Source organism: Pteronotus mesoamericanus, unplaced genomic scaffold, assembly GCF_021234165.1.
Source record: "Pteronotus mesoamericanus isolate MK-2021 breed Mesoamerican mustached bat unplaced genomic scaffold, CSHL_Meso_final scaffold_165, whole genome shotgun sequence".
Classification (NCBI taxonomy): Eukaryota; Metazoa; Chordata; class Mammalia; order Chiroptera; family Mormoopidae; genus Pteronotus; species Pteronotus mesoamericanus.
The window spans coordinates 3,819,250-3,842,016 of NW_026555307.1; the positions used below are offsets into that span (position 1 = coordinate 3,819,250).

Below are 22,767 nucleotides of genomic sequence, written 5' to 3' on the forward strand. Positions count from 1 at the left end.
AGCCCCAGGCCTTCAGAGCCTGGAGATGGAGGGGGCTCCCCGCTTCCCACCTTGGAACAGAGAGTGCCTGGGGCGCAGTCATTGCCAAAGCCGCCCCCAGGCAGCCTGGCCTCCTTCCAAGCAGGCCAAGGGCACAGATGGTGCTGCACCTGTTCGGCAGACCAGCAATCTGGAGAGGAAAGCAAGAGGCCCCTGCCTGCTCCTGTGACAGAGAAGACCCAGACGGAGGCTCCCCAGACGAGGGCCAGGGCTGGTCAGCAGCCCCACTCCCACTGCTCCTGCTCCTCAGAGTGCATATCCATCCACAGGGTCCTCCCTCCCCGCCTTCCCGCTCCCCTCCCTTACGAAGACGGGCTGGGCCTGTGAGAGACCGTGCATCTGCTCACCAGGCATGCAGGCGCCCGGGGAGAGCATAGGATCCTGACCCAGTGACTGCCAAGGGAGAGGGGGACGGAAACCAGAGGAGAGAGGAAGGGCTTCTTGCTCGAGTGGGGGCTGAGTGTGTGCCTGGCCTTTCCGTGTGCTAGCCCTGGGGCTCAGCGGGGAATAACCCAGCCCCGGGAGAGCTCCACCATAGACAGTGAACACATTTGGCAATTGTAATTCATGATGTGAGTTACCTGTGATGGACGGTGACAACATCTAGCAGGGCAGTGAGGAGACCCCATCAGGCGAAGCCCCGAGGCAATGAGCAGCAAACCTAGGGGAGAGTGGGGAAGAGCATTCCAGGTAGATGGAACAGCAGAGCAAAGGCCCCGAGGCAGGAGCGTGCCTGGTGAGTTTGGGGAACAGAAAAGAAAAAAAAAAAAATGAGTGAATGAATCCATTCTGGTACCCTAGCTCGCCGCCACCGATCGATGCCTTTCCTAACAGGCTTGGTTCCATCGTCTGACCCTGGAAGCAGAGCACCCCAGGAAAGCTGCCTGATACCCGGCCGGCCAGGGCCCACCACCGCCCGGCTCGGAGTGCTGCCAAGTGCTGCCACTGGCCCGGCGCCCTAACCTCGGCGCACCCGTCCGGTCTCAGCCCTGGTCCGACCCAACCCGCCCACACACTGTGCAGTCGTTCAGTCAAGACCCCTCCCTCCCCGCCCCACCCACACAGTGCTGTAACTCTTTCTGGACCGCGCTCTTTCCCAGCACTGCGCGGTCACTCAGCCCAGCCTCCCTTCCCACACACTTGCTGTCACTTAGTCCTGGCCCGGCCCCCCGCCCCATTCAGCACACAGGCTGTCACTCACTTGGCCCCGCCCCGGCCCTGCCGGCACACTTGCGCTGTCACTCAGCCCCAGGCCCCGCCCCCGTCCTGCCCCCACACACGTGCTGTCACTCAATCGGTTCCCAGCTCCCACACTTGTGCTGTCATTCAGCACCAGGCCCCGCCCCGCCCACGTGCAGTCACTCACTCTTCCCCTCCGCACGCGCACTTGTGCTGTCACTCAGCGGGGTTCTGTCCGAGCCGGACGCGCAGCTCTGCCCGCTGTCGGCCTGTCGCCCCATGGACACCGCGCTCCTCCTCGCCCTCGGGCTGCTGGCCCAGGTAAGGCATGGGCGCCGCGCGGGGTCCCTGCCCCCCTACCCTGCCCGACAGCCTCTTAGAGTAAAGAGCACCGGTCTCCCCGGCACTACTGGCCCTGGCTGCCTTTGGGGGCCCCTGAGCCGAGGGTCCTGGGTGAGGCAGCTTTGTCCAGAGCGCTCCGTTCCCGGGAGTGAGGGGTCCAGAGGCGAGTGTTACTTCCTCTGCCTGGACTGGACGGGGAACCAAGCTGCGGGGCTGCCAGGAGACCACCCAGCAGGACAGCCCCTCCCTCTGGGATGTGCCCCTTAGCCTCAGTCTTGTGGTGGAGAGCACGGCGAGCGGGGAGTGGCAGGAGCAACCCCAGCTAGAGGCGCTGGAGGCCAGGTCTCTGTAGGGACCCTGCTGAGTTGGTCACTAGCTTTGGGGGAAGTCTGAGCCCCACTCCATGGGCCCTGCCAACCACGGCACTGCAAGCTCCGCCCTCCAGAAACTCCCTCTCCCTGGGCCATTCCCTGTGCCCAGGGAAGCCAGGTCCAGCACAAAGCCCACCACCCTCCACAGCCCTGCTGTCCTCCAGCCTCCCCAATGTGGGAGCAGGATAGGTAGAAGGAAGCTAAGCTGCTCCCCTCCTCCCTACCATGGGCACCCCCTGAGTTAGGCCACATCTCCTTATGTCCTAGGGCAGGCACCAGGCCATGCCCAGGAATGGAGCCTGTGGCCTCATGGCCTCCTGCTTCCAGAGGATTGGGCTGAGCCAGGGTCACAGGCCAAAGGCCAGGGGCCAGGGCCAGGCAGCGGTCACAATGTGGGATCCTTGGTTGCTATTATAGTTCCAGGCCCATCAAACAGTGCCAGATGCTGATGAGGAGAGTCCCGCTTCCCGGCACCCACCACGGGGGCTTCCTGAGTTCCCCTAATTCCCACAGACCTCCCAGCTCTGGCTGGCCAGCTCAGGTTTCAGCCCTGGCAGCTGACCAGGTGCCGGCCAGCCAGACCCTCCACAGCAGCTGGCCCCTCAGGGCACCTAGCACCATGGCTCCAGCCACCCCTTCCCCTGCCTTAGTGCCTTCCCCCTGCCCCCTCAGAGAGAGTGTCCGATGCCTAGGCCTCAGCTGCCGTGTCCAGCTGGCTCAGCACAGCAGCAATCACCTTAGCGCAGCACCTCAGCCAGGAGACTGCCCCCTTCAGGGCCCAGGTGCCCCAACACCTCCCAAGCTGCCCTCCCACCTGACCCAGGAGCAGCATTTCTGCCCCGGCACCCCACCTGCTGTATCGCAGGCACACCCTGCAGAGCCAGCCCTTTGCCTGAGCCTCAGGCGAGGGGAGTAGAAGCTTCTCAGATTCCGCACCCCTCCCCCAGGGGTCCTGCAGCATGCCCCTCTCCAGACAGCTGTGGGATTCAGGTCATGGTGAGGGACCAGCGAGTGGGGGCCTAGCTGCTCAAGTTCCCGGACTCAGCACTCAAATTAGTTCCATTGTGAGGGGAAGGAGGGGGCCAGCCCACCCCTCCCCGACCCAGCTCAGCTTTCAGACGTTAGTCCAGCCACATGGGTCCTGTGGCCGCCCTTGGACGCTCTTTCCTCCACCTCCTCCACCACCATGAACCTCCCCCCTCCTGAGGCAGGCCCACCCCTGGCCCTGCAGGGCTTTCTGCGGTGGGCGCCTGAGGCTGGGGGCTGGGGGCTGGGGCTGGAGACCAGACAGTACAGATCCATTGCCTTGGATGAGACCCACCCCTCCCCTGCCTGTGTCCCCTAAAATCTCAAACAGGGGGCTCAGAGTGTGCATTTTCAGAATGGACCTTTGTCACCCCTCCCTCTGCCCACGGTGTCTCCAATAGCTAAGCGTACTGTGGGACCCCACCCTACCTGGCAGTGGCAGAGGGTTTGGGGTGTAGCACAGATGATGCACGACAGACTCAGGCCCCGCTGGGAGGGACCCCAAGCCGGTGTCTGGCCTGTGAGCCACACAGTGTCTGGAAGGAAGACAGTGCCTCAGCCATACTCCTGGAGGCTTTGCAAAGTGTGAAGGCCGCCAGGGGGCCAGGTGGGAAAGTGCCAAGAACAAGACGGCAGCCACAGCAGATACACCCACCCCTCCAGTACAGATGGGGCGGGGGGTGCGGGGAGTTACGGTACCAGAGGCAGAGGGGGAGGTCAGCTCCTGGACCACTCACTCTCCAAGGCGGGCAGCATGGCTGGGTCATGGTGGCAGTTTGGCACAGCAAGGGGAGCAGGCAGAGGAAAGGGCTGCCCTTCCCACGGCCCTTTGCCTGGCCATCCTCATTCCTTCCCTGAAGGCGGCAGCAGCTGGAGGGGGGCGCAGGCGCTGCTCCGGGCCAGGCTGACAGCTGGGTCCGTTCCTGGCATGCCTGGTGCTCGCCAGGCCATCCAGGAATGGAGTGGCCTGGATTCCAGCCTTGGGGGAAGGGGCTCAGGCCCCAGAAGCTTGTGGGGCATCCAGAACGGGGATTCTTGCCCTCCTCGGCACGCGCCTCTCCCCAAGCCCAGGCTCCACCAGGCTATGGGCCTCCTACCTGGCTTGTAGAAACTGAAAAATCCAGGGCCTCAGCACTGTTGGAGGGGCGTCCGTGTACCCAGAACCCCTTCCCCGAGCTGTTGCTGCATCCACATTTTCTCAGGTTTGCCCAATGACACCAGGAGGGGGCGGAATAGAAAATTACTTGCTCCTCTTTATCCAACCAAGATGTACAGCTGTGGACAGGCCTCTGGGGAGGCGGACCCCAATCAGCGAACATCCTGCCCAAGCCCAGGTCCCCCTGCTCACCACTGCCAAGAGGGGAAGAGAGCAGAGTGTCTCCTCACTTTCCACCCTGCTTCTCTGGTCACTAGCATCTCTTCCTAAGGCAGAGAGCATCCTGCCACATGCCCAGCTTTCTCCCCAGGCTCCCGGGAGAGGAGCCGTGCCTTATACTTCCTGGTTCTGAACCCACCTGGGCTGTGGGAGAGAAACAGAGAGCCCTGCGGGCTACCCTGGGGCAACAGGCAGGATGGACACTTTGTCTCCGCTGCTTCTGAACAGAAATGGTGTGGGCAGTGTGGCTGGATATACTGACCCAATGCTGGCCTCATGCTGTCTGTTAGGCCGGCCCTCACCGCAGGCCTGGTGTCACCCCACACACAAGCCCCTGAGATGTGGCGGGACTTGCCTGTGGGGCCAGAGCCACATCAGGGCTGTTTGACCCTGAAGTCCCACCTTTCAGCCCCGTGGCTGCCCGGTTTCCCCAATGTTTCCAAGAATCACGCGGGGCTGGGGACCCCCTGCATGCTCTAATTCAGTAGGTCTGGGGGAAACTCAGGGACTCCCTATTTTAACAACCGCCCTCCCTCCTGTGATTCTTGCATCCGTCAGCTTGCTTTCGGAATCCCGGCCTGTGCGAAGTGCCTGACCCACAGCGCCGCCCGTGCTGTCTGGCGGGGTGGGGCGTGATCACCAATCCTAGCAGATGGAACTTTCCTGAGGCCAGAGGGACGTCAGGGCAGGGGATGGCCAGCTGCTCACAGGCCCAGGGCCCTCGCCCAGGTCTGGGTTGGACGACACCATTCTAGCCCCTACAGGAGTGTTTGTAAGACACTAGCCACTCAGCCCAGCCCCGCAAGTGCTCCCTCTGTCCGTGGTGGGAGCTTCATTACTTAGCAGCCCTTGGGTGGGGCGCCAGTGCTGGGGCGGACCCCAGGGAGGGGCCCTGGTGTCTCTGGGGCTTCCAGCATGTTCTCTCAGGTTCTTGGTTAAGAGCAGACCAAGGGTAACCATGGGGGTGTTGCTGGGCACCCACTTGAGGGCAACGGGTCCATCAAGCCCATTGGTTCTTACTTGGCATGGGGGGCAGCTAGGTGGGTGGCATATGTGAGCACATGTCACTCAAGGGTGTTGCCTGCATGCTGGGGGTCTGTGTGAGCGGGCTTTGTCCATGCGGCTTTGCCCCACCATCCCCAGGCGGCTCCGTCCCCCAGCCAGCCGCATCTTCTGGGGACGGGATGGAGGAAGGACAAAGGACAAACTGGGAAGTGCTCCTGAGCTCCGGAAGTCTGGCCCAGCCACCCCACCCACCGCAGCCTCTGATCTGGGCAAGGGTCCCCTGCCAAGGCTCTGTGGCTTCTGCTGACCTCCTGAACTTGGGCCATGGACACACTGGGGCTCGGGACTCCTGGCTCCGCCTCCCCCGCACTGACCCTGTGCCAAGCTGGTGGGCGTCCTGGAGTGTCAGTAGAGGCTGCGGGCAGGAAGGGAGGAAACAGAGGCTCTGTGGCGGGCGAGGGGCAGGGGACGCTAGCGCTGGGGTCAGCCCAGGTGTGGCAGAGTGGGTCCCCGCTCCGTGTCCCTCTAAGAGCCTGAGGTCAAGGAGCACCAGTGGACTGTGCCCCACCCCCTGCCCAGCCCCCACCCCATGCTGAAGTCAGCGCCAGGCAGGCGCTGCTATAAACACCAGGCTTCTTTCTGAGCCTGCTCCTCTGAGTAGGGGAGGCTCCCTGTGGCTCCCAGCCCTGCTGTGTCCTGGCTTTGTGGTCTTAAGCAAATGGCATGTCAGCCTCTCTGAGCCTTACTCTGGGGAGCGGTGAGGCGAGGTGCCTACGCCATCCTGGGGCTGCACGGGCTGAGAGAGGGTCTGGGGATGAGGAGGGAGGGGGGAAAGGCAAGGGGCAAAAAGGATGTGAGCTTGGCGCTGCCCGCAGATGCTCAGAAAGAGACGCTGTCCCCACTAGCACGGTGACAAAAGCAGGACCAGTCTCTACTTGGTGGGAACACCAGGCCAACGCTTGGGTGGTTTTGGCGAGAAGGCCCAGCGGGCTCAGCGGCCAGGGCTGCCATCTGTCAGGCTGCAGGGAGCTCGGGGGCCTGGCCAGCCGCCTGGTTCTTTCTGTAAACTGGGTTTGTGCTACCTGGACTCAAGGCCCTGCAGGTGACATGCCCCTGGCATTTTAGGCGAGGTGGTGGAAGGAGGACTCCAAAACCGGGGAGATGGCCTGGGACCACAGGAGGGGTCATCAGCTTCAGTTTGGATATTACTGCCATTCTGTCAACAGCATGTCTGAGGACCCACTGTGCCCAGCCCTGGGCCCAGAGAACAAGCCCTGGGCAGGAGGGGAGGCTGAAAACAAGAGGAGGACACAGCCCAGCAGCCTTCTGCCCCGGCCCCACCGCTAAGCACCCCACTCACCGCATACTGTCCCCTACTCCCTGAGGCCACCAGCCCCGCTTCCCGTGCTGGTCCTCCATAGACTCGGCTTCCGGAGTCTGTGCTTGAAAAGTGTTGGGAGGGAGGAAGTCAGAAAGACCAGGCAGCTGGTGAGGGGGCTTGAGGGGCTTGGAGGGGCCCTGGGTAGGGACAGACAGCCCCCAGGGCCATCCCTGGGGGCACAGAGCCTGGCTGGACCAGGATAAGGGCTGTTGGGACCTGCGGTGGGGGGAGGGGGCTCAGTCCCCTGCTGGGTCTTAGCGGGGTTTGGCTGTGGGAGAATGTGAGAAATGCACCCTCCTAGCCTGTGCAAAAGCCACACCATCATGGGCCTCACCCTCGATCTGAGGAGCACGAGGGGCCTGCAGTACCTCCCTGCCGGGACCCACGCCCAGGCCGGCCAGCCCCTGGCCGAGGAGCCAGTGCTGAGGCCTCCTGCGCACGCCGGGGCCATCCTGGGAAACACGGGATGAGTTTGTGGTGCTGCCGCCAGCTCTGCCCGTGACTTGTGGGGAGGGCTCTTTCTCTTGGACCTCAGTTTCCCCTTCTGAGCGATAGGGTGGGGCCACCCGTGGTGGTGAGACAGTTGGCACTGGGTCTGGGAGAGTTGTGGCCCCGCACCCCGGGGTGGAGTGCTCCCCGACCTCTTCTGCAGCCCCAGACTGGGCGCTGCGACTCGAGTGACGACATTGCACACGGCTGAGGAGGGAGGAGCGAGCCCGAAGGTTCCAAGGGGCCAGGACCTGAGGTATTGGTGTGAAAATGGGTGCTGGTTCCACAGTTAGGAGAAAAACAGCACAGGCTGGCAGGGGGCGCTCTGGCCCCTTGGATGGCCCCTTCCAGTCTTGGGGCCTCTTCTGACAAAAGCATTAGGTCTAGTCGACCCCAACCAATCCTCAAGAATCCAAGCCGTGAGGAGGCCTGGGGTGGCCACGTGCCGCCCGCTCCACTGCCCCCAGCCTGCAGCCAGGCAGCCCCACACCTCCACCTCCCACAGGTCCAGCCACGTGGAGGAGGCAGGCGTGCTCCCAGGTCCCCTCCTCCCTTGCCTGCCACCCCCGACCCCGTTGTCCACATTCTTCACCACAAGGGTCACCCCTGGGGAGGGGCCCCCGCGGGGCCAGCTGTTGTTCCCATTACTCATCGCCTGCCCCCAGCAAGGCCTCCTCTCCCAGTCCCAGGTTCTCCACACACGCCTGCCCCCTGGCAGGTGGACCGGGCCTCCCAGTCCCTGGCCCCTGAGCCTCCCCTGGGCCACGTGGTCCCTGGGCCACCCTGGGCCAGGCTCTTCTTGGGGGAGATGCTTGTCCCTCAGGAAGATGAGACGGGGGTACATACAGCATGGTCACTTTTCTGTGGTCATCCAGGGCCTGTGACAGCTCCTGGTCCCTGGGCTCAGAGGCTCCCAGGGAAGCACGGGAGACAGGCACTGAGTTTTGGGGGCTCCTAAGACTCGGGGGTGTGGCTGCTAGGGCCTCCCAGGGCCATGAGCTCATGGTTCTGATGTGGAGCAAGGTGCCCCTTGCCCTAGAGGGGGCGAGGACAAGTTCCCTCACCCACCACCTAGCGGAGCAGCTCCCGGCACCGCCTGCTCCCCGGGCTCACTAGAGTACAAGCTGTGTGAGGGCCGTTTGTGACTTTGTTGCAGAGCCTGGGCCTTTCACTGGGGCTGAAGAGGCCCAGCACCCTGTTCCCCTGGCGCCGGACGCCTGCGCAGGGCCGTGTTCGGAGAGCCTGGGTCATCCCCCCGATCAGTGTGTCCGAGAACCACAAGCGCCTCCCCTACCCGCTGGTGCAGGTGAGGGCGAGGGGCTAGAGTGGGAAGAGCAGGGGCTGGTTGTCTCCGGCGGGTCCTTGAATGTGCATGCTTTTGGACTGGGATGCCCGTTGGGGCCCACAGGCTGAGATGGGGGAGGGGCCGAGGCTACAGAGAAGGGAGGGACTGCTCCCCTGGGGACCTGTCCCCCAGCCCGTTTTCTGCCCTGGCAGATCAAGTCGGACAAGCAGCAGCTGGGCGGAGTCATCTACAGCATCCAGGGCCCTGGGGTGGATGAGGAGCCCCGGGGCGTGTTCTCCATTGACAAGTTTACAGGCAAGGTGTTCCTGAATGCCACGCTGGACCGGGAGAAGACGGACCGCTTCAGGGTAGGGCCCCCCCGCCGCCCCCGCCCCACCGCCTGCCTCCAGTTCCCCTGCAGGCACATTTGGCCAAATTGCTTCTCCAGCACGATTTGGCATCCTTAGTTGGAGGAGGAGGGGCAGGAATTTGGGACTAGGTCCTGTAACCCAAGGAAGCTGGTGTTATATTCCCATTTAACAAAGGGGCAAACTGAGGCCCCCGGAGGAGCGGCTTGGTTCTGACTCGAGGACCGGGCAACCGTCGCCTCCCAGGAAAGCACCACCTCACACGCCCACAGCCAGCTCTCCCCACCTGGTTATGTTTGGTGGGGATGGGATGTTGGAAGAATCCCACAGAACTGCCGAATCCCACCAGCAGGGGCCCCTTGATTCACGGGGGTGGGACCCCTGGGAAGACACCACCAACCCACCCCTTGAAGGCTTTGAGATTGTGAGATCTGAGAGAGAAGGCAGTGGGGAGGGAGATAAGGAGCCAAGTAGGCAAGAGGCTGCACTGAGGAGGGCAGCGGGAACCTCCTTTGTTTGAGTCCCCTGCAGAGTAACCTGTCCCCGCCCCCATCCTGGCCTGTCCAAAGTGCCCTTTGGAACCCGCCTTGGGGACGAGGTCTTTGCCTTTGCCTTTGTGTGCCCCGAATCTGCCTTCAGACTGTAAGAAACAGCTCTTGGTTTCCTTACACAGAAAGTTATTAGAGAGCATGTCTTTACCTGGAAATCATATCATAGCCATGCTCCAAAAGGTTAAGAAGTGGCTTAATTAAAAATTTCATGTGTACAGAGAAATTAACATACAGGTTCAAGAGGACCCAAACTGTACAGAAAAAGGTGGGGACCAGGAATCCGAGTGAGAACATTACTTCAGTCACAGTCAGCTGCGAGCTTCCTAGTGAGCAAGGGAAGAGGGGAGGCACGGTGGCCGCCCTGCCAGTGTGGCAAGAGCAGCCTCCTTTTCAGGGCAAGTTCCATTTGCTGCAGCGCGAGCCCCGCCCCTGAACTGCTTCTCATCTGTTTAAGCTGGTGTTTCCAGCAGACACCAAGTCTGCACTTGCTGTCCCTTTTGCATGGCCCTCATGGGAACCATGGAAGTTTGGGGATCGCAGTGCTGGTCCTTGCTCTCTGCTTGACTAGCTAAGGGCCTTTGCTCTGGACCTGGGAGGATCCACCCTGGAGGAGCCCACGGACTTGGAGATTGTGGTTGTGGATCAGAACGACAACAGGCCTGTCTTCCGGCAAGAGGTGTTCACTGGCCAAGTGCTGGAGGGCGCAGTGCCAGGTGAGGTGGGCGCCTGGCCCCCCTGCCCAGCTGCTCCCACAGGGGACGGGGACTGCTGTGGAGGGGCCCTGGGAGGTCAGAAGTCCAGGATTTCCCTTCAGCAAGGATCTCAGGGGTCCTTCAAAGAGTATGAGAATAAGTAAAGTTTCCAGGACAGATGGAATTTCCACAAGTCAACTCAAGTCACTTCCTATTTCAATATAAATGTCAAACCCCCAAATCTTCCAAAGTGCAATGAGAGGATTCATGGATAGCAAAGCCCTGGCTCCTGCTGCTGCTTTGAGGAGGTGAAATTCACACAAGATCAATCATTTTTAAATGATCACTTTAATGGCATTTAGTACATTCACAATGTGCAACCAGCACCTTATCTAGTTTCAGAACATTTTCATCCCCCTAAAAGGAAACCCCATGCCCATTAAGCAGTCATGCCCTCTCGTTGCCTTTTTTTTTTAGAGAGAAAGTGGGGTGGGGGGAGAGAGAGAGAAACATCAGTTTGTTGTTCCACCTATTAATGCATTCATTGGTTGATTCTTGTATGTGCCCTGGCTGGAGATCGAACCTGCAACCCTGGAGTATCAAGACGATGCTCTAACCAGCTGAGCTACCCAGCCAGGGCTTGTTGCTTCCTAATTCTACATTTTGATCACTAACAAAATACAGCTTTCTGTCCTTTATGAGTCTTTACAAAATGGAGTTACTTGTCTGAGTCTGTGCCAAGGCAGACAGACTTCATCCCAGAGAGTGATCCCTCCTCTTTCCTGTCCTGCTCCCAGGGGCTTGGTCGAATCCCAGGCAAGTTGTGTGCTTCTGACAGGAGAGGGCCGGCTCACGACAGACATGTGCCCTCCTTCATCATGCATGTTTATTTCATCCTATTTTTTCTCCTTTCCGTGACTTAAAATGATGATACTCTTTCTACTGTTAACTTTTCATTTTGACTAAATTTCGTACCTACAGAAACGTCACAAAGAATTCCTATACACTCTTCACAGAAATGTGATGTGTATCAGGTTTGCTTTAACCAACCTTTCCTTCCTCCCTCCCTTCCTTCCTTCCTTCCCTCTTTCCTTGAGTGCCAGTTGGAGATCTGATGCCTTCAGTGTATACATTCTAATTAGCCACAGTATAATTATCTAAATCAGGAAGTTAATATTGACACTAATATCTCATCTACAAACATCATTCCATTTCAGTTAGCCCAATAATGCCTTTTATAGCAAAAGAAAACCCTGCCTCTTCTTATAGCCCCCATCTGTCCTCCGAATTCCCCTTCTGTTCACGCACGTTGCCCACCTTTTCTCTGAGAGCCTTTCGCACACCGATCTTAGTTATTTCAGAGTTCTGTCGGATAAAAGCCATTTCCGGTCACCTATAGATCTGGTTCTGATGGCTGCTTGGTCTTTGCGGATGGATCTGTTTTTCCTCTTGCTCTTCTGTGTGTGAAAGAACAGCAGAGATGGAGATAAATAGTGAAAGCCTGGTAATGGGGGGTGGCCCCATTTTGGGGAGGCAGGTAGCGGGAGGTGTCACTTGCAGCTGGGCCAGCCTCACCGCAGCTGCTGCATCCACTGACGGTTCAGCTTTGTGGAGCTTCTCTTGATAGCTCTGACTTCATCAGGCCCTGCACACTTGTGCACACAGGGGTCCCTCCACACGCTCCTACCAGGCAAGGCTGCTGGTGGGGGCAGGGGTCTGTTATATGTGGTCCCTGTGCACCGAGCCTCTGGGATGGGGCTTGTTCAGGGTTCCTGCCCCTCCCCCAAAGGCAAACCTCCTCCCCTCCTGCTCAGGGTAAGGTCGTTTTCTCCACCTTCACCGCTTGCTTCTGTAATTGTGAACAACACAGAGAGCCACTTGGCTTCTCCAGTCCTCCTGCTCACCCCCACCCAGGCAGACCCTCAGCCGGAGCCACAGGTGCCCACCCTCCTGGGCCTCCTCCTGTGCATCTTTCTCAGGAGCCCTTAGTAGGGGCCTGTGGAAAAGGACAGATAAAAGGGCACAGACCCCCAGGTCGGGGCTCCCAGGACTGTGAGCTGCCATGTTAGCTTGTCCTCAGCCTGGGAGAGTGTGATCCAATTTCACCTTCTGTCTTCCCACCTTGCTCCACCAAAGGGGAAAGCCTCTCACCTGTCCCAGTGTCCTTGGAGAGGCTAGTCACATCCCGGACTCCTGCTTATCAGGGTCCCTGTGCCCTCCCCAATCTGATGAACTCCAAACAGGTACTATTTTTTGGATTTCCCACTAGTTCTCCTCCAGGCGAGCTCTTCCCACCTCCAAGCACCAGGGCCTCCTCATTCTTCCTTCGTCTGGAACATTCCTTAGCCATTAGGTTTTCATGAGACTGGCTTTTTAAAAAATTCTTTATGGTGGTAAAAAACACATAACATAAAATGTACTACCCTCATCATTTTTAAGTGCACGGTTCAGCCGCATTAATCACGTTCACAGTGTTGTGCAAACCACCACCGTCCGTCTCCAAGGCTCTTTTCACCTTCCCAAACCAAAACTCTGTTCCCATTAAACACTAATCCTCATTTCCTCCTCCCAGCCCCTGGCGACCACCGCTCTACTCTCCATCTCTAAGAATGGACAAGGGGCTTACTATGCATGGAATTGTACAGTATGTGTTTTTTTCTGACTGGCTTATTTCACTTATCATGATGTTCATACATGTTGTAGAACTTCCTTCTTTTTTTTTATCCTTACATGAGGACATGCTTATTGATTTTCAGAGAGAGGGGAAGTAGGAGGGGGGAGAGAGGGAGAGAAACATTGATATGAGAGAGAAACATCATTGGTTGCCTTTCACACACACCCCGACTGGGACGAAACCTAAAACCTAGGCATGTGCCCTGACTGGGAATCAAACTCACGACATTTTGGTCCATAGGGCGATACTCCAACCAACTGAACCACATCAGCCAGGGCAGAATTTCCTTCCTTTTTTAAAAGCTGAATAATATTCTCTTGCATGTAGAGAGCACATTTTGCTTATCTCTTCATCCATTGAGGGAGACCTGGGTTGCTTCCACACGTTAGCTCTTGTGAAGAATGCTGCTGTGAATGTGGACGTACAAATGTGTCTTAGAGACCCTGCTTTCAATTCTTTGGGTCTCACCCCAGAAGTGGAATTGCTGGGTCATATGGTACTTCTATTTTTAACTTTCTGAATAACCACCATACTGTTCTCCATAGTGGCTGCCCCATTTTTACATTCCCACCAACAGGCACAAGGGTTCCAGGTTCTCCACGTCCCTGCCGACACCTATTTTCTGCTTTCTGGAGAGTAGCCATGCTTATGGGTGTGAGGCGGTATCTCGTTGTAGTTTTTACTTACATTTCCCTAATGATTAGTGATGTTGAGCATCTTTTCATGTGCTCATTGACCATTTGTATACTTTCTTTGGAGAAGTATCTTCAAGTTTTTGCTTATTTTTTAATCAGGTTGTGTATTTGTTGTTGAGCTTTTAGTCATTCTCTTTGTATTTTGGATGTTAATCCTTATCAGATATATGATTGCAAATATTTTCTTCCATTCTCTGGTTGTGTTTTCACTCAATATTGTCTTTTTTTTTTTTAAAGATTTTATTCATTCAATTTCAGAGAGAGGGGAAGGGAGGGAGGGAGGGAGAGAAACATCAATGCGTGGCTGCCTCCAACACACCCCCACTGGAGACCTGGCCTGCAACCCAGGTACGTGCCCTAGATTGGGAATCGAACCAGCGACCCCTTGGTTTGCAGGCCAGCACTCAATACACTGAGCTATACCAGCCAAGGCTCGATATTGTCTTTTGACGAACGAAACTTTTTAATTTTTATGAAGCCCAATTTGTTTCTTTTTTCTTTTGTTGCTGTGCCTTTGGTGTCATATCTAAGAAATTATTGCCAAATCCAGTGTCAGGAAGTTCTTCCCCTATGTTACCTTCTATGAGTTTCATAGTTGCAGGTCTTTCATTCATTTTGAGTTAATTTTTATATATGGTGTTTGATGAGTATAGGTCCAATTCATTCTTTTGCATGTAGATATCCAGTTTTCCCAGCACTGTTTGTTGAAAAGACTGTCCTTTCCCCCACTGAATGGTCATAGCCCTCTTGTCAAAAATCATTTGGCCCCATATATGTGAGGGTTTATTCCTGAGCTCTCTATTCTAGTCCATTGGTCTATATGCCGGTCTTTATGACAGTACCACACTGTATTAATTACTGTACTTTTGGAGTAAGTTTTAAAATCAGAAAATGTGAGCTCTCCAGTTTTGTTTTGTTTTTTTTCAAGATTGTTTGACTATTTGGGTTTTCCTGAGATTCCATATGAATTTTAGAATCTTTTTTATGTGTATGCAAACAAAAAAAGGTCCTTGGGATTTTTTTTTTAGAGAGAGGGGAAGGAAGAGAGACGGAGAGAAACATCAATGTAAGAGAGAACAACATTGATTGGTTGCCTCTCACATATGACCTGCAACCCAGGCATGTGCCCTGACTAGGAACTGGACTGGTGACCTTTTGCTTTGCAGGAAGATCCCACCCAACTGAGCCCTACTGGTCAGGGCATCCCGGGAATTTTTATAGGGTTGTATTGAATCTGTAGATCACTTCGGGTAGTACTGACATTTTAACAATATTAAGTCTTACAACAATCCATGAACATGGGATATGTTCCCATTTATTTGTCTTCTTTACTTTCTTTCACCCATGTTTCATACAAGCCTTTCACCTCTTTGATCATGATGCCGACATCCTGAAGCATTTAAGCAATTATTTTGAAGGTTGTCTCTGAATGTGAGTCTGTGTGGTTGGCTTTGGGCTTTGCCATATTGGTGGGACTTCCACAGAAGTGATGCCGTGTCCTCCTCAGTGTGTCACATCATGAGGCACACATGTCCCATTCCTGGAGATGTTGACTTTGATCTGACTACTGAAGGGCATAGCTGCTAGGCTTCTCCACTGTGATTTTTCTGTTTTTGCCTTTGTAGCTAATAGGTAGCTTGTGGAAGATACTTTAAGACTGTGCAAATATCCTGTTATTCCTCATCCTTCCACCCACCAGTTTTAGCATCCACTGATGGTTCTCGGCTGCATCCGTTGCTATTCTGACAGATGTGAAACAGTGTTTTTCTAATTCCATCATTTGAGTACAGCTGGGTTTGGAGAGGATCGAGGCCAGGCCTAAATCTCACCAGATGGAAAATGGGTGTGGGCACAGGCATTGAGGAGCCTCCTGACCCATGCATAGCCTCCACTCTTTCCTGAGATTCAGTGGCTTGTTTGCCCCAGAGCACAGGTCCAGCCCTGGCTATTGCTTCTCTCTGTAGGTGGGGCTGAGGATAGCGCCTGCCCGGTGTGCTGGCACACCCTTTGTCCCCCACGCAGCTGGGGTTCGGGGCCAGCCCCAGCTTCCCCTGCTGGCTGCCTAGTCTGACCCAGTGCTTTTGGCTTCTGCTAGGCTGCCTCAGTGTCTTGGGGGAAACGCAGGTATCTGCTCTTGATTGAACATGTATCGTACACTCCTGCTTCCTCCCCTACAAACAACACAGGCAAAAGGCTTGCACGTTCAAGTTTGCATATACCTAACAGGGGCCCTGGACCTGGCCTGGTGGGCCACAGGGAGGTGGCACCCATGCTTGCCTTACAAGTTCTCCTCCTTCCCAGGCACCTTTGTGACCAAAGCCGAGGCCACAGACGCTGACGACCCAGAAACAGACAACGCGGCCCTGCGGTACTCCATCCTGGAGCAGAGCGGCCCGCAGCTCTTCAGCATCGATGAGCACACAGGGCAGATACGCACGGTGCAAGTGGGCCTGGACCGCGAGGTGAGGCTGCCAGCGCTCTGCTTTGAAAGCTGGCAACAGGGAAACCAGAGACCTGTTTGACCAATCTTTGCCCACCTTGTAGGTGCTTGAGTGGACGGGGGCAGCTCACTTAGAGTTGGGCCCTCTGACCCAGACTCACTTAGCCAGACTCTCCCTCCCCTACAGTTGAAGGGGGGCCCCAGTCACTGCAAATGCCCACAGTGGCTCCGGGCTCCAGGCACCTGCCTCCTGAGTGGTTATGGGGTTAGGTCGAGAGAGGGTAAGAAAGGCCCTCAGTACAGCGCCTGGCCCTGACACATCCTCAGCGTTTTTTCTGCCAAAAGTACCCATTGCCTACAAAGCCATCGGGCTTGTCACCTCTCAGGCCCCACAGTGACCACTCACTCTCTGGAGTGATGGCCACCCTCTGTCAGAACCACTGCTGCCCTCACTGCTGGGCTTCCGTGTCAGAACCTCCAGAAAGCCCTTCTTGGTTTCTCCACAGCCACCTGTGTGGCTCTGTCTGGTCACTTGCTGTGTCAGGTGAACTTCATCCATCTCTCTCTGCTATGGCAGGGACTCAGCTCTCCGGTGCCCCTTAGCATCCAGCATGCAGTGCGTGCCCTGTAAATGCTTATCTGACCTGGAAGCTCACCTCTTGCGCACTCCTAGGCTGGGGCAGAGTTGAGGGCTGACACCGCTGCCATTGGACCCTGAGAGGCCAAGCAGCACATTTTGCCCAAGAGCCTGGGGGCAGGCAAGGCCTTGGAGCCTCTCGGGGCCTCTGCCACCCACAGGGCTCTCCTGTGTGGGCTGAATCCACAAGTGGCCTGCTCCCTGCCTGGCTCTGTGACCGTCCTGTCTCCCAACCCCCTGTCACCATCCGCCAGGTGGTCGCCATGTACAATCTGACCCTGCAAGTGGCAGACATGTCTGGAGATGGCCTGACCGCCACCGCCTCAGCCATCATCACTGTCGAAGATGTCAATGACAACGCCCCTGGGTTCCCCAGGGATGAGGTGCACCACTGTCCTCACCCCCCAGCCCCTGCTCTGCTGACCTTCCCTCCCCAGGCCCGGTGGAGACCAGGGCTTCGTGGAGGGTGTGAGGCTGGGTGCTTTGGAGCAGGCGTCCTGCACAGGCAACGCAGAGACCTGAGTTGGGGACAACAGAGGCGATGCTTGTGACCAGTGAACCGCCAGAAGGAGCCAAGAGAGCAGCCTTAGGAGAAGCAGCCCCAACTCCCTCTGTGGCTCCCCCAAGCCCGTGTGCGCTGAACCCGCAGAGAGGGCTCACAGGGTCTCCAGGGGGATGGGGGTGACTCTAGAAACAAACAAACCTGGGAGGACTCCAGTGGGTGGGCAACAATTAGCTGGGAGGGGCAGAGGAAGGTGTCCTTGCCCCTGATGACCCGGGTAGGTAACAGGGCTCGGGGCTCCCACAGTTCTTCATGGAGGCCCCAGAGGCCATGAGTGGAGTCGACGTGGGACGGCTGGAGGTGGAGGACAAGGACCTGCCAGGTTCCCCAAACTGGGTGGCCAGGTTCACCATCATAGAAGGCGACCCTGATGGGCACTTTGCTATCCGTACAGACCCCAAGACCAACGAAGGCGTGCTGTCTGTGGTGAAGGTGAGTGGGGTGCGCAGCCCCCCCCCAGCTCAGGGGTCGCTGTGGGCGGAGCTGAGGAGGGCTCCTCTCCTCAGGCCCTGGGACACTGTTTGGATCCCCCGGAAACGCTGGGGCTGCAACCTCAGGCCACTCTGACCACAGGGCAACAGGGCTACCCCCACAAGCCTGCATGTTATTTACAGTGTGCTGCTACTTTACGTATGTAATTGTGGGTGAATACACTGTACCTGCATCAGATATGAAACAATAGAAAAGGTATGTGTACACACACATATATATGTATATTCACGTACGTAAAGATATAGATATATTTAGATATGAAAATGTCTATTGCAACAAATTGCCTCATGCCATTGTGGGGGCTGGCTGGGCAACTCTGAGGTTTGTAGGGTGAGCTGGCACTTCTGAACTGGTGCCGCAGTCTCCAGGCAGAATTCCGTCTTCCTCGGAAACCTCAGTTTCGCTCGTAAAGACTTTCAACTATGGATGAGGCTCGCCCAGACGGCAGAAGCTAATTTAACCACATCTATCAACTACCTCCGGCAGTACCCAGAGGAGTGTTTGTGTGAGTCGCTGGGGAGGATCACCGGGCCAAATGACACATAAAATTGACCACACGACACCCAACAAACTTGTTTCGAGTGATGAGTGTCATTTACCATTTCTACATTATTCCTTGTGCCTTTCCTGTCCTCCGTAATTTTGATTTTTTTCCAAGGCTGTGACAGAAGAGCACAGTTGGGGCTGAGGACAGGCCCGGGGCAGCGGCACCGTGCAGATGCCTTCTCCCGACCCATACCTGCCTCTAGTGCCACATGCAGGAGCCCCGGAGTCCTGAGCAGGCTCTCAGCTCTGCTTCCTCCCCACAGCCCCTCGACTATGAGAGTTGTGACCAGTATGACCTCAAAGTGGTGGTGCAGAACGAGGCCCCGCTGCAGGCTGCTGCCCCCAGGGCGGAGCGGGACCAGGCCCGAGTCAGTGTCCAGGTGCAGGATGTCAATGAGGCACCCGTGTTCCAGGAGAACCCACTGAGGACCAGCCTGGCTGAGGGGGCGGCCCCGGGAACACCCGTGGCCACCTTCTCTGCCCGAGACCCCGACACACAGCAGCTGCAGAGGCTCAGGTGCCCCCCGGGGGCCCTGGGGGTGAGGCAGAGGGAGCTAATAGCCCCATTCCCCCAGTTCCCTCCCAGGGCCAGGGGCACAGCTGAGAGTACCCCAGCCCCTGTGCTCTGAGGGTTCCCGTCAGGACCTTGGTCAGAGGGTGGAGGGCTCATCTCTCTCTGTGTGTCCCTCATGGTCCAAGGGGGTCTCAAGTCCCACGTGTGTAGATATTGCTGTGACCTTGTTCCCTGGGGCAGGACTGGGCTCCAGTCGGCACATACTGACACCGCCATGGTCTACTCTGACCAGCCCCTGGGTGTCCAGCCCTGTCCATTCTGGCGATCGTCGATCCCATGGGGTTGGCCCTTGGATTTCACCCTCAGCGCTGGTCCTGTGGATCTGGGTCTATCTCCACGGTGCCCCTTTGCTGAATCCTGTGGATGTGATGCTGTGTTGTGTCACTCAGTCGCCACAGAGCCCTTGTGAGCTCACCTGCCTTTCTGAGCCTTAGTTTCCTGATCTGTGGATTGGGATAGAAAATGCCAGAATAGGGCTTCAAGGGCTTTTGTGTGTGTGTGTGTGTGTGTGTGTGTGTGTGTGTGTGTGTGTGATGTATATGTGTATGAGGAATGTATACATGTATGTCTATATGAGACCACAGCTCTAGGGGGTCCCATGGAACTCAGTGCCCCCTGTTCCCTTCTCCCCTCCTTGGCTGACAGCTACTCCAAGGATTATGACCCTGAGGACTGGCTGCAAGTGGATGGAGCCACAGGCTGGGTCCAGACCCAGCGTGTGCTCAGCCCGGCGTCCCCCTTCCTCAAGGATGGCTGGTACAGGGCCATCATCCTGGCACATGATGATGGTGAGCACTGCATTCTTGCCTGGGCTCCATGGCTGGGAGTCCCCCCGCACTGGCCCAAGAGCTGAGAGCGAGGCTCTCCAATGAGCAGACTTACAGGATGAGCAGGGGACTCTGGCCAGGGCAAAGCCCACCAGGCCTCTTCTGTCTGCAGCCTCCCCACCACGCACGGCTACCGGGACGCTGTCCATTGAGATCCTGGAGGTCAATGACCATGCCCCTGAGCTGTCCCCGCCATCCGGAAGCCTGTGCAGTGAGCCAAACCAGGGCTCTGGCCTTCTCCTGAGTGCCACAGATGAGGACCTACCCCCGCACGGGGCCCCCTTCCACTTCCTGCTGAGCCCCAGGTTTCCAGAGCTGGCCCGGAACTGGAGCCTCAGCCAGATTAACAGTGAGCTCCACTCCCCTCCCTAACCCTGGGGATACAGACCTGGGACCTGGGGGGGTGGGCACTCAAGACACAGTCCTTCTAGCTCCCACTTCAGCACACCCTCAGCGGGGTGGGGGACAGGGATTAGTTATCACAGTTAGTGGGCAGATGGGGAACAGGCCCAGCATCTCATGATCCCCATGGGGCACAGAGGGGGCGTGGCCAGCCCCAGACAGCCCTGCTGACCTGCTGACCTTGGCACCTTCCACAGTGAGCCACGCACGCCTGCGGTTGCGGCACCAGGTCCAGGAGGGGCTGCACCGCCTCAGCCTGCTGCTCCGGGACTCGGGGCAGCCGCCCCAGCAGCGTGAGCAGCCCCTGAATGTGACGGTGTGCCACTGTGGCCCGGACGGTGCCTGCCTGCAGGGGGCCGCTGCGCTGAGGGCAAGGGGCATGGGCATCAGCCTGGGCGCCCTGGCCATTGTGCTGGCCAGCGCCATCCTGCTGCTCTGTGAGTGCCCGCGCCCTGAGACCCCTGCCCTGAGACCCTGAAGCCTTCGGACACCCCGCCCCCACCTCCTCGCTGCCCTGTGCGCAGCCCTGCCACATCCCACCCAGCCACACCTGGTACCAACCTCGTCTTGTCCTCTCGCCCAGTGCTCGCCCTGCCGGTGGCCCTCCTCACGCGGTTCCGGCAGCCGTCCTGGGACAAGGGGCTTCTACAGGGACTGCAGGACGACCTCAGGGACAACATCCTTAACTACGATGAGCAAGGGGGCGGGGAGGAGGACCAGGTAAGGGCAGGGGTGCGGTGAGGCGCGTGGTGGCACAGAACGTCAAGCTGTGCGAAGGGTCCCAGGGAGCCTTGGTTTTGAGCCAGCGCCCGGGCTCCAAGGGCAGGACCCTCCCCAGGCCCTTCCCCCAGCCCAAGCCCATCGTGCCATCGCAGGAAGGTGCCTGGGAGGGACACCCCACCCTGTCGTCAATCCAGGCTGAAGTCTGCACACTTTGTCTGCAGGATGCCTACGACATCAGCCAGCTGCGCCACCCGTCCAAGCTGGCAGCCCTGGGCGCCCCTCTGGGACGGCCACCGCTGCGCCGCGATGCCCCATTTAGCCGGGTGCACCCCCCACCATCCCGCACACTGCCCACCAGCCCTGCGGACATGGCAGACTTCATCAATGACGTAGGTCCCCCGGGTCAGAGGGCAGAGGGTGCACACACATGCACACATATACCCACACATGTACACCACACACAAGTCCCTCTGTGCACCACCATACATGTGGTTGCGGGGAGTGGGCTCACTCCTGGGGATCCTGGCTGAGCTTCTGGGACACTCCTGAGGCCCTGAGAACTGAGTGAGGCTGAGGGAACAGAGGGCTATAGGCACTAAAGCCCCACAGGAGGAGGAGCCTGGTGAACCCCTGCAAGGACCGCAGTGGGCCTAGCTGAGCTGGGGCAGGTTGGAGCCTAGCCTGCCTGCAGCAGTGTCCACCAAGCACTGGCAGAGGAAACCTAGTGACCCCCGCGGGTAGAAGTGCAGGTCGGCTAAACCCCAGCATCCACAGTAGCTCCTCTGGACACAGGGTCAGTGGCTTGCTGAGGTGAACTGGGAGATGCCCACAACAAGGAAAATCTAACTGGGCAAAGCGGGGAGCATGCAGGTACATCTCAGTGGCGTGCCAGGTGCCGAGCCTGCCCGCACACTTAGTGATCTGCCTTGAAGAAGGCCCCAGACAGATGCCTGGCGGGGGGCAGGCCCGGGTGCAGGCCCTGGTTAGGAGGCATGCAACCCCGCGGCAGCTGCTGCGTACACTGACGCGGTGACAAGCACAGGTGGAGGCAATGCACCATTTGTCAACCCTCTAACAGGCAGAACATGTTGTTCTCCCAGATGGGGTGTTAGGAAGCCTCAGGCAGAACAGTATTCTGAGAGCGCTGGGCTCGAGGAAGGAGGGCCGTACAGCGGGAACCTTCTTTTCAAATCTGAATCCTGGGACTGGCCAATGGTGTTCACACACTCGGGCTGCCCCTCGAACCCCTAGTAACTCTCAGACCTCCTCTGCCCCTTCCTGGTGCCACGCCTTGGGTTGACCCCGCTTTGTGCTGCAGCTGGGCTGTGTGTATAAGGGTCCTGAACTCCTCCTGGGGCTTCTCTGTAGGGTTTGGAGGCTGCAGATGGTGACCTCAGCGTCCCGCCCTATGACACGGCTCTCATCTATGACTATGAAGGGGACGGGTCCATGGCAGGGACACTAAGCTCCATCCTATCCAGTCTGGGCGATGAGGACCAAGACTACAGCTGCCTCCAGGACTGGGGCCCTCGCTTTGCCCGGCTGGCTGACTTGTATGGCCCCCTCTGAGGGCCGGAACAAGGGCAGGACGCGATGGCCACTCAGAACAGGGAAGGGAGCTTCTGCACCCACCCTGCTGAGGGCACAGCCACGGACATAGAGGGTGGACACGCTTACCAGGCTGGGCAGCCTGACCACAGGGTCCGACTGGACATGCCAACAGCTGGCTGTGTAGCTTGAAGGACCAGCTGAGCTGTGTGGAGGTGGCTGCAGGGCACCTGGCCCCACACCCAGGGGGGCTTTGGGCAGCCTGCTTCTCCCAGGGGAGTGTGGAATCCCAGGGGCAGAGCCCAGGGCCTGGGCTGGAGCTGAGGGAAGGAGGTACCCCTCCTGCCCTCCGGGCCCAACGGTGCTGCTCTGAGTCACCTGTGAGGGGGGTCAGCCCCCCTCATTCCGTCTCTGCCTACCCCATGCCGACCTCATCTTTGTGTGAAAGGAAACCGCTCGCCGATGAGTGTGAATTAAAAATGTGCTGTCTTTCCAACACTGGGTCTACACAATGACCTGCAGGGCCTCACTCCACCCCAGACCT

The 22,767-nt window shown here is 57.8% G+C and overlaps 1 protein-coding gene across 2 annotated transcripts; it reads left to right on the forward strand.

The window, feature by feature from the left end:
* The first annotated feature begins 1,434 nt into the window (after positions 1-1,434).
* CDH15 (cadherin 15) lies at positions 1,435-22,735 on the forward strand. 2 transcript variants are annotated; one of them, XM_054588964.1, is made up of 14 exons: positions 1,435-1,539; positions 8,364-8,513; positions 8,705-8,860; positions 9,980-10,124; positions 15,774-15,934; positions 16,804-16,932; positions 17,358-17,543; positions 18,413-18,666; positions 19,369-19,511; positions 19,663-19,899; positions 20,150-20,389; positions 20,536-20,672; positions 20,897-21,064; positions 22,044-22,735. In XM_054588964.1, the coding sequence occupies exons 1-14, from the start codon at positions 1,498-1,500 to the stop codon at positions 22,242-22,244; spliced, it is 2,349 nt and encodes a 782-aa protein (XP_054444939.1). In that variant the 5' UTR covers positions 1,435-1,497; the 3' UTR covers positions 22,245-22,735. The 2 variants fall into 2 exon arrangements, with proteins under 2 accessions (XP_054444939.1, XP_054444940.1); XM_054588965.1 differs by lacking the exon at positions 16,804-16,932.
* The last annotated feature ends 32 nt before the right edge of the window (positions 22,736-22,767 follow it).

Excerpts from the sequence above, each read along its gene's own strand:
- CDH15 (XM_054588964.1), top strand. The coding sequence starts at position 1,498 with ATGGACACCGCGCTCCTCCTCGCCCTCGGGCTGCTGGCCCAG. Across the intron at positions 19,512-19,662 it reads CATCCTGGCACATGATGATG|CCTCCCCACCACGCACGGCT; the intron begins GTGAGCACTGCA and ends TTCTGTCTGCAG. Across the intron at positions 20,390-20,535 it reads CAGCGCCATCCTGCTGCTCT|TGCTCGCCCTGCCGGTGGCC; the intron begins GTGAGTGCCCGC and ends CCTCTCGCCCAG.